Source organism: Megascapheus bottae, chromosome 2, assembly GCF_031878675.1.
Source record: "Megascapheus bottae isolate mThoBot1 chromosome 2, mThoBot2.hap1, whole genome shotgun sequence".
NCBI classification, from domain to species: Eukaryota; Metazoa; Chordata; class Mammalia; order Rodentia; family Geomyidae; genus Megascapheus; species Megascapheus bottae.
The window spans coordinates 92387577-92397806 of record NC_143510.1 but is presented as its reverse complement, the minus strand read 5'-3'; the positions used below and the strand labels follow the sequence as shown (position 1 = coordinate 92397806).

The 10230-nt window shown below is 63.2% G+C and overlaps 2 protein-coding genes across 2 annotated transcripts in view; one reads left to right on the top strand and one right to left on the bottom strand.

Moving 5' to 3' along the window:
- The first annotated feature begins 1172 nt into the window (after nt 1-1172).
- Shisa8 (shisa family member 8) lies at nt 1173-6450 on the top strand. Its single transcript, XM_090358125.1, has 4 exons — nt 1173-1987; nt 4971-5104; nt 5678-5809; nt 6029-6450. Exons 1-4 carry the CDS (start codon nt 1467-1469, stop codon nt 6409-6411), a joined length of 1170 nt encoding a protein of 389 aa, XP_090214251.1. The 5' UTR covers nt 1173-1466; the 3' UTR covers nt 6412-6450.
- A 2805-nt stretch (nt 6451-9255) lies between these two features.
- The window catches only part of Srebf2 (sterol regulatory element binding transcription factor 2), a 61706-nt gene continuing 60731 nt past the window's right edge, over nt 9256-10230 (bottom strand). The window contains exon 19 of the mRNA XM_090328822.1: nt 9256-10083. Coding sequence (XP_090184948.1) covers nt 9863-10083 — 221 coding nt within the window. The 3' untranslated portion in view covers nt 9256-9862. The remainder of the gene's footprint in view (nt 10084-10230) is intronic.

Genomic DNA, 10230 nt, shown 5'->3' with positions numbered 1-10230 from the left:
GAAGGAGCAGATTATCGCTCTGCTCTCCACAAGGAGACAAGATCTCCTTACGTTCTTAACCTTGTATGCTGGTGCCTGGGGCTGGTGTCTAGTGCCTGCCTGGAATCCTGGAGGAGGGAGGTTTGAAGCCAGCCTGGAGGGACAAGCTCAGGAGGCTCAAAAGAGTCCTGGGCTTGGGCTCAGGGCCTGAGCACTGTCCTTGGAGTTTCTCAAGGCCGGAGCTCTAACACTTGAGCCTCAGCACCACTTCTGGCTTTTTTCCATGTATGCGGAACCGAGGAATCGAACCCGGGTCTTGGTGCGTGCTAGGCAAGCGCTCTACCCTAGGCCACACTCCGGGCCCTCGCCCGGGAGGCTCTGGCGGCAGCTGGGGCCCAGCTTCCCAGGAGGCTGAGAGCTGAGGGTTGGCTCCAGGCCGGACCAGGCAGGACCGCCGGGCTCAGCCCTAGTTAACCACCAGAAAACCGGACGCGGGGGGCGAGAAGGAGTCCGGGGACGGGGCTGAGCTCCAGCCCGGCAGGAGGAGGTAGACGGGCGTGCGGGCCGCGCCTGGGCGCCCACCCCGCTCTCCAGGGAGCCGGGCCCGCAGGCCAGGGCCACGCTCAGCTCTGGAGCCGACTGACGGTGACAGGGGAAACTGAGTCAGGACGCAGCGAGGCCCCGCAGCCGGGTAGACTCCGCTCCGCGCCACGGGCCGTCCCCACCCGGGGCGGGAGGGGGCCGGTCACTGGGGCCGGGGCGATCGGCGGAGGGCTGGGCGGCGGGGAGGGGGCGGGCCGCGGGGCGGAGGGGGCGGCCACGCCGGGGTCCGCTCAGCCCGCCTCTGTCCGCGCGTGCGAGGCCGGGAAGAGTCCGTCGCGGGCCCCGATGTCCGAGGCAAAAGTCTCTGGGGCCGGACGCGGAGCCTCCCGGGGCGCCCGGGCCCCTCAAGGGCTTCGGGGAGGCTCGGGGGCCCCCGTGCGCCCCGCCCCGCCCTCCCCTCGCGGCGGCCGCGCTCCTCCTCCGGCTCCGCCGCGCGCCCGCCCTCCGCCCGCTCCCCTCGCTCGCTCCCCCGCCCGCCCGCCCGCCGGAGCCCGCGCCGAGCCCGCGCCCGAGCCCGAGCCGGAGCCAGAGCGCGGGCAGCGCGGAGCGGGCGGCGGGAAGGCAGCGGGGTCCGGCGGGCCGCTTCCCCGGCGCAGCCCCCGCCAGGCCCGGGGACCCGCGCCTCGCCGGGCCGCAGAGGAGCCCGGAGGCGCGCGCGGGCGGAGACGATCCCGGGTCCGAGGTGAGCCCCGGAGGAGGACGCGCTCGCCGGAGGTCCCGCTCCGCGGACCGACCGCGCGCCGAGCCCGCGGGGGTTCTGGGGTCCCCGAGGACGCGGGGATCGCGGGCCGCGCCATCGCCGCGGGAGCCGGGGAACCGGGCCGGAGGGAGCCGCGCGGCGCCCGGCCATGCGCGGGGCCCAGTAGCGGGCGGCGCGGGGGCCCATGGCGCGGGCTGGGGCGCCGGGACTGCGGGGCGGCCGCCTGCCGCCCGGACCCCGGCTCCGGCTCGCGCTGCGGCTGCTGCTGCCGCTGCTGCTGGCGGCGCCGCCGTCGGGCCGCGCGGGGGCCCCCGAGGCTCCGGGGACGGCGGCCCCGGCGGGGGGCGACCGCTGCCGCGGCTACTACGACGTGATGGGCCAGTGGGACCCGCCCTTCAACTGCAGCTCGGGCGCCTACAGCTTCTGCTGCGGCACGTGCGGCTACCGCTTCTGCTGCCACGACGGCCCGCGGCGCCTCGACCAGAGCCGCTGCTCCAACTACGACACGCCGGCCTGGGTGCAGACCGGCCGGCCGCCCGCCCGCGCCCGCGACCCCGCGGCGCCCCGGGACCCGGGCCGGGAGCGCAGCCACACGGCCGTCTACGCGGTGTGCGGCGTCGCCGCGCTGCTCGTGCTGGCCGGCATCGGGGTGCGCCTGGGCCTGGAGAGAGCGCACAGCCCGCGCGCGCGGCGCACGGTGACCAGGTGAGCGCGCCGCCCGCCGCCCGCCGCCCTCCCCGCTCCCCTCCCGGCGGCGGCCCCGCTCCTGGAACCTTCCTCGGGAGACACCGGACACCGCGCAGTCTCCCCTTGACCTTCCGGGCTGGGCTGGGCGCCGGCCACCCCCCCCCACTTGCTCCAGGCTCCATGGAGAGGGCACAAGGTCGGCGCCCGCGGAGGCCCCGTGTCCTGGGAAGACGCGCGGTTCTCGGCTTTCTCCACTCTTGCTTCTCATTTTCCCTTCCTCCCGCCTCTCCCCCCCATCTCCCTCCTCTGCTGTGACTCAGCCCTGACCTTCCTTCCCTGGGGTTCCGAAGCCCACGCCATAGCCCCCCGGTGAAGTCAGGGCGTCAGTCCCCTGCTGGGATGGGGAGTGAGGTGTAGAGGAGCGGATCTGAGTGTTTTGCACGTCTGGCCAGGTGCTAGGTGGGTTCTGAGCTGGCTGTGATGTGGGCTCCTCAGGACCCAAGTCCCCTTCCCTAGCTGAGCGGGAGCACCGGCTGGCCATCTGCATCCTGGTACTGGAACCACATCACCCACTCATTCCCCCCCCACGCCCCAGCACCTTCCATGGCCTACCAGGGGCTTCCACGCACAGCCCTGCTCCTCTGGGCACGTGAACTTCCGTGGCTGGACATGCAACAGGCTGACATTTAGCGGTGGCAGTAGTGGGCCTAATGGGTCTTTCTCCTCCTGGGCCAAGTGGTGGGGGCAGGAGGGCTTTCCTGCTTCAAAGATCCATCACAAAGGTAGCCAGGAACCAGGCTCATGATTGTAATTACAGAGATCCAGGGGCCTAGGACCGGAGGATCGAGGTTCAAAGCCAGCCTGGGCAGACAAATCTAAGAGACTCTTACCTCTAACAAAGAAAAGCTGTAAGGGAGATGTAGATCAAGTGATAGAGTGCCAGTCTTCAGTTCAAAAGATAATAAAAGCCTGGAGTTCCATTTTTGATTGAGCCTCAGTACTTCTGAGTGCACACACACACACACACACACACACACACTCAGCTCAACCTAAGCAGCTGGATAGCAGCGTGAAGACTGAGACTCTGGTATCCATCCTGTGTATCTGTGCTGCTTCTGCCAGTGGAGTCAAGCTGGGGTCCTTGATGCTGCAGGGATAGAAGCTCTGCCTCCAGCTTTTGTGGGGAAGGGGGTGGTAGGGCTTTCTTGATGCCATGTTCACCTGTCACATCTATTTTCTTTTTATTTTGTCCATTGTGGGGCTTGAACTCAGGGCCTCAGCTCTTTTGCTCAAGGCTGGAGCTCTGCTGTTTCAGCCACAGGGATTCTTCCAGTTTTCTGGTGGTTCATTGGAGAAAAGACTCTCACAGACTTCCCTACCTGGGCCAGCTTTGGACCACGTTCTCAGATCTCAGCCTCCTAAGTAGCTAGGATTATGGACGGGAGCCACCATGCCTGTGCTCTTTTGGGGAAGGTCTGGAACAGGACGTGGGGTCGTGGTATGTGTGGGGGGGGATGGAGGGGCAGGCCACGTTATGAGAGCTGGGTGAGGGGCGCTGGCTCAGATGACACCACAGAGGCGAGCCACTGAGTGGATGGTAAAGCAGGAAGGGCGTAGACACTCTCAGACCCTGCCACTCCACAGCCAGCCCTTGGCCATCCCCCGGTGTCCTTTAGGACACCTCTTCATGAATCATGCATAGTCCCAGCCCCAGAAGGAGGGTCAGGCCAAGTGGGAGAAAATCATGGGTTCTGGGTGGCGCAGGCAGCTGGGCTGAAGGCTGGGTTGGCTGTCTGTAGGGAAGGCTCATCAGACACTGTCACAGCTGGGTGGGGGCTGGGTGTACTGGGTACCCAGGGAGGTGGCTGCCCAAGGTCACACAGCCTTTGGGTACTGGGCTGTCACCAGGATAGCTCCTGGCTTGTCTCCTTCCTTCTGTCTTTCCTTGTCTTCCTGCCCGTTCTGGCAGCGAGGCCCAGAGCTGCAGATGGGCAGGTCACAAGCCCCCCCCCTCCCCAGGGGGGACATTACAGGCAGAGGAGGGATACGGGCGGTGGTGAAGTGGGGGGTCTTACAGAAGATTAGATGGCTTTGTCCCACTGACTAAATTTGCAGACTGCTTCATCAAGATGGGCACCGTCTCTGTGAGAGCTCAGAGACGCTGAGGGAACGGACGGGGGCCACACACTGACCCTGACAACTAGGGCTGGCCTTGTTTTTTTCTTTTTTGTGCTAGTCCTGGGGCTTGAACTCAGAGCTTGAGTGTTGTCTTTGAGCTGCTTTGCTGAAGGCTTCTGCTCTATCACTTGATCTACAGCTCCACTTCAGTTAAAAAAAAAAAATTAAGCTGGGTGCCGGTGGCTCATGCCTGTAATCCTAGCTACTCAGGAGGCTGAGATCTGAGGGTTGTAGTTTGAAGCCAGCCCCGGCAAGGAAGTCCATGAGACTCTTATCTCCAATAAAGTACCCAGAAAAAGCTGGAAGTGGTATTGTAGCTCAAGTGGCAGCCTTGAGCATGGAGAGGTTCAGGGACAGTGTCTAGGTCCTGAGTTTGAGTCCCAGGTCTGGCAAAAAAATTTAACTTATTATTATAATCATATATGGGTGATATACAGCGGGGTTAGTTAATAAATCAGGTAAGGAATAAATTTCTTTTGGACAACGTCACGGTATCATCCCTTCCCAGCTCTCTCCCACTCTCCCCCGCCATTCCCACCTATCAATTTTATGGTTCATTTTCAACATTGTGTTTAGTGATACCACTGCTGCATTGTCCTTCCATTTCTCTGCCCCCCACCTCCTTAAAGCTTTTTCGTAGTTTTGGAAATAAGAGCCTCACAGACTTCCCTGCTCAGGGCTGGCTTTGAACTGCATGGCACAGATCTCAGCCTCCTGAGAGACGAGGAGGACAGACTAGCGGGTGTGAGCCACTGGTGCCGGGCTGGGTTTGGTCTTTGGGGAGGCAGGAGGTTGAGGGAATTTGTCTTCACTATCCACACAGGACGCTGACTGAACTTCTGAAGCAGCCGGACCCCCAGGAACCACTGCCTCCGCCTCTAGGCCCGCCCTTAGGTAGCTGTGTCCAGGTCCAAATGGTTGATGGCCTCCCTCGGGGGTCCCCCCACAACAGCACAGGTGAGTCAGCCAGAGGCGGGTATCAGGCCGCTTACAACAGAGCATGAGCTACATGGAAGGAGGTGTCAGAGCGCACGCTGGTTGGGGAGTGGAGGCTCTGAGCCTCCCCAGGGCAAGGAACAGCCTGTCTCCCCAAGTGTGTGCATGGGGGCCGGGCCAGCCAGCCATCCCCCTGATGGAGAGGGGGTCTCAGGGTTTCGGATTCAAAGTCTAGATCCAGGATTTGCTGTCCAGGGCTGTGCTCGTACCCCGGAGCCTGGCTTCGTCTTGGTCTCGCTGGGGAAGCACCGCTTGACCGCCCCCTCCCACAGTCCCTGCGGGGAGCAGTTTCTGGGACTGCCTGGCCCAGGCCTAATGTGCTGGCAAGCCACACGTTGGGGCAGCACCTTCAGGGCCGGCTGCCATTGTTCCTGGTTTTCTGAGCCAGGTCCTGGACCTTGTGCGGGAAGACGGGATCTGCTCTGCCTCAGCTGGAGAGCATCCCACCAGTTCCCACTGAGCTGGGGCGGCAGGAGGGGTTCGTGGTCAGTCTGCTCCTCCTCCTCCTCCTCCTCCCCCCGCTTGCCCCTCTAGACAAGAAACGCCTCAACAGTGCTCCGCTGGGGCCCCCGCGCGGACCTCGTTTGCAGGGCGGGGGCAGCGTGACCTTGCAGCCCGACTACGCCAAGTTCGCCACCCTCAAGGCCGCAGCGCTCAAGGCCGTAGGTGAGTGGCGCTCGGGCCGCCCGGGCTGGGGGAACCCGAGCTCCGGGTCCGCGGAGCCCAGGGGCTGTGGGCGGAGCCCCGGGGCGCCACGCCCACCGGGTCAGCCAATCCGCGCCCAGGGCGCCACCCCGCAGCCAATGGGCGTGCGGGACCGGCGGGGGCCCTGGGCCCCGGCGCCCCGCGCACCCTGAGCGGGGCCGCCGCGCCCTGTCCCCGCAGAGGCCGCCCCTCAGGACTTCTACCCGCGCTTCCCCGCCGCCGAGCCTGCCCCGCGGACCCTCCCGGCGCGGGCCCCGCGGGCGCCGGAGGACTTGCCCGCCCTGCTCGACGCCTGCCCCTGGGCCCCGCCGAGCTACCCGCCTCCCGCTCCCTCCGGCCCCTACGCGGCCTGGAGCGCCGGCCGGCCCGCCCGATCGGCTCCCCGCGGCCGCTTGGCCCCGGCCTCCCCGGCGCCGCGGCGGCCCGGCCACGCGCCCCGGCGGCAGCTCAGCGTGGAGAAGCTCGCCGAGGCCTTCGGCGCGCAGCCCCCCAGCCTCTACGGCGGCGCGGGCCGCGGGCCGCGGCACCTGAGTACCAACAGCAAAACCGAGGTCACCGTGTGAAGCCGGGCGGGCTCCCCCGACGGCCGGCCGGAGCGGCGGCCCCGGGTGGAACCTGCGGCTTTGGAGTGCGCAGGGTTGAGGGACCCGTCGGGGGGACCAGTGTCCTCGGCTGGGGTGGCAGCCATTGGGCTCCTCTGTAAATAAACCTGTACTGCGGCTCCTGCCCGAGGCATCGATGGCGGCTCCGGTCATGGGCTAGACAGACGGCAGTGCGGGCCGAGGGCGCAGCGTGGGCAGGAGCAGAGGGTCACACCCGCTGGGTGCCAAGGAGAAGTGGCTGGGGAGGGAGGCCAAGGCTGAATGCCAGGCCTAATGCTCTCACCGGGGAGCCACGGAGGGGCACAGCCATCGTAAGGTATGGGCACTGGCGAGAGAGGACTGAGCTCTGGGAGCTGCTCGTATGCTCCGAGGGGGGCTGAGCTGGCCACGCTGGGCGAGTTGGCCGAGCCTGGATGATCCTTGCTGACAGCCTGGCCCAGGGCCGGCTCCTGGCCTGCGGGCGGCTTGGCCACCCTGGCCCAGAGCCACCCCCCTAACGCGTGCGGGCCATGTGGACATCTGGTGCTCAGAATAGAGGTGCTGCTCTGGGTGAGAATGATGGAGATGCTGGGGGAGCCAGGCAGACCCCTCCCTCAGGGCACTCACCGCACATGCCCAGTACTGTCTGTCCCTGCCTGCCAGGAGGGCTCCCTGGCTGCGGCCCAGGACATTGCCAGCAGCCCGTGTGTCTTTCCCAGTTCTCTGTTCCAGGTACTGACTGGCCTGTTTGTGTAGGGGAGGAGCAGGTCAGAAGCAAGTCACCTGGTTGGGTGTTTTCCTGAGGTGGTACCCTATTCTAACAAGTACCATTTGGTGCCTTCTTAGTCCTCACAAGAGCTCACGGGGCTGTGCCTTTAGATATGGAAGCGGACTCTAGGTGGGCTTCCTCCTGCACTGTGGTCTCCTTTTGCTGTCTGGGCTGCCCTGAGGACCTGACACACCCAGTAGGGTCTCAGTCCATCTCCTGCTGGAAGGTCCATGTCGACTACTGAAAAAACCAGGGCCTCCAGGGCTTGTGGGAAAGAGCCCTCTCCCACCACCACCCTAAAGCTCACAGCTGTTCAGATCCATGGGAAGGGAGTAGGTACTGAGTCATGGCGCTTGCTGTAACGCCCAAAAAAATCCAGTTCTTAGGCACACAGACCACCCACTAGGTGACTGGCCCTGGTTGGGCTGGGAGGTAGCTACAATCTCTAATCTCTGCTTACGCTTAGCCCCAAGATACCTGGGTCTCCCCTAGGCCCTGGCTTAGGCTAAGGATAGGGGCCACTAATGAAAATGCTGAGGTAGCCATGGCACAACTTGGGCCGCTCCACTCCGGGCAGTGTGGCCAGTGCTTCTTGTCCAGGTGAACAGGGCTCAGGCCTGGATGTGCAATTCAACATGAGGTTCATTCCCAAGGGCCATACACTCCTTTTAACCCATAGGTATGGGCCTCTCACCAGCATCACAGAGTACCTGCTGTCTACCAGTCCTCAAGCACATAACATCATCCACACCTACACCTGGCCTACAAGCCTATGGGACTAGTCAAAGGCAGTCCTGCACATCTGGAAATGAAGGCGGCCAGAGCCACCCAGGGTAACCCAGCTGGGACCTAGACTTGGGTTTGAGGGTTTTGGCCTGCAGGGAAGGGGAAGGCGTGATTTACCTGAGGGCAGGTGCTCATGCCTGCAATCCCAGCTACTCAGGCTGACACCAGAGGATCATGGTTTTGAAGGTAGCCCAGGCAGCGAAGTCTGTGACTCTTATCGCCAATGAAAACTGGAAGTGGAGCTGTGGCTTAAGTGGTAAAGCACTAGCCTTGAGCACAAGTTCAGACCTGAGGTCAAGCCCTAGGCCAGCACACACACCAGTGACCCACCCAATGAAGAGGTCTAGCACCCCAAATCCCAAACAACTGTTACTGTCAGCCAACCTGCCAGCTCACTCCAGGGAACATGTTCCCATGTACTGTGCCCTTTGACTGAGCGGGTCCTTCCTGCATCCGTGGAGTGTCTGCTGGCACTGGGAGGGCCAGGCTCACTGGGGTGCCAAGACCTGTTACACTAAAGCCACTCAGCTCTAGCCAAGGTCTGCAGCCAACTGAGCAGTCACACTTTGTGTTGGGTGGAACCAATCTGTTTATTGAGTAACCTACGTCCAGAACATGGTGAATGACTCAACATCAGGGAAGCCACAGGTGCACCCTTTCCAATGGAAGACCACCCCTGACTGCTAAAGAAAAGGCACAGCGTACACACACACGCACACACACACACACTCGACACCAGGGCTGCACGGCCCTGTGGGCAGAGGTCATAAATTAATGATAGTGGGGGCGGGCATGAGATGGAAAGCAGGCCTGTGGGGGGGGGGGTTAAGGATGAGGGGGCCCTACTGTATGCATTCTGGTTGTGCTGCCCACCCTCTGTTCTGCCCCAACCTCCTGAAGGGTCAGGAAAACACGGGGAGGGTCCCCTTTGGTCTTTTGGGAGCTCCTGGAGAGGCACTGTCTTCCAGGAGGCTGAGCCAGGGGATCCAGAAAAGGCGGACTACTTTTCCTCCCGGGATCCCCCTCACAGCAAGGAAGTGGGCTCCTGCTGTCCACCCTGAAAAGGGGCTCGTGAGGGTGGGCCTGGCATTGGGCTTGGGCACCGGCTTATTTACAGGACAAAGATTAGGGATAAAAATATACTGTGGAGGTAGGAGTTCAGGGGTGGGGGGGGCACTGAGGAACCAATCTGGAGACTTGCCCCCAGGCCCAATGGGTGGCTTCATTCTGCCCAGGCCCCTCGGTGGGGAGTGGGAAGAAACAGGACAATGAAATAAGATACCATTTATTTTTTAAAAAATTAAAAAATAATGCCAACATTATTTCAACCACCCCTAGGTGTGCCCTGCCTCCCACCCACCTCCTGGGGGCCGGGCCCCCCTTCCCCTGGCTGATCCGGGGAATGATGAGAAACAATGAAGTGGCTTTAGTCAGGCACAGGGGAGAGAAATAAAGATGCCACAGCAACTCTGCCCTGCATCACGGCAGACGCAAGCACACGTATATAAAAACATTCGTATAAAAAGGGGAAGGGGCATGCCGGGCAAGGCCCTCCCAGAGAAAACATGGTAAAAAATGAAGCAGAGGACACTGAGGGAGTCTCTGGAGGGCTGGAGGCAGGAGTTCACCACCCCCACTCCGGCCCCGGTCTTTCCTCTCAGCACCCCAGGGCCAGGAGCATGGGCGTCTACGGACAGCAACTTTTAAGGGGTTCCGCCCATGGGCACCCTGGCACGAGATGCTCCAAAGCCTCGACAGGCGGGGGACTTCTCAGACAAGGCTCTGTACCCCGAAGCTCTCTACAGAGGGAGACAGAGGGAAGGCCCTGGGGCCAGGATGGAGGGGAGAAGGTGAAGGGCAGATGGGCCAACCGGGCAGTCAGGAGGCGGCGATGGCAGTGCCACCCCCGAGCTTGACAATCATCTGCTGGCAGTCACCGGAGGAGCGCCGGTCGCCCACCTTCTCCAGAGTTCGGGCAGCCTCAGCCAGCAGCACCGCCCGCTGGCCGGGGGACGAGAGGAAGGAGAGAGGAAGATGGCGACAGGCCAGCAGGATGGCGGTGGCTCGCTCCCTCTGTCCAGGCCAGGTGTCCACCTCTCCTGCGGGGATGAGACGACACAGCTGTGGTCCCATTTATTCTGCTGCCTTCCCCAGCCCCAAGCCCCACTCCGTGTACCTCCCACACGGGGGACGAACGGCCACTCAGCCCCCACCCACTCTGCAGCCCAGAGAGGCGAGGCCCTGTC

What these genes read in the sequence shown, in the direction of transcription:
- Shisa8 (XM_090358125.1), top strand. Translation starts at nt 1,467, where the DNA reads ATGGCGCGGGCTGGGGCGCCGGGACTGCGGGGCGGCCGCCTGCCGCCC. An exon ending in GCGCGGCGCACGGTGACCAG is followed by an intron (nt 1,988 to 4,970) that starts GTGAGCGCGCCG and finishes CTATCCACACAG; the next exon opens with GACGCTGACTGAACTTCTGA. An exon ending in CGCAGCGCTCAAGGCCGTAG is followed by an intron (nt 5,810 to 6,028) that starts GTGAGTGGCGCT and finishes CTGTCCCCGCAG; the next exon opens with AGGCCGCCCCTCAGGACTTC.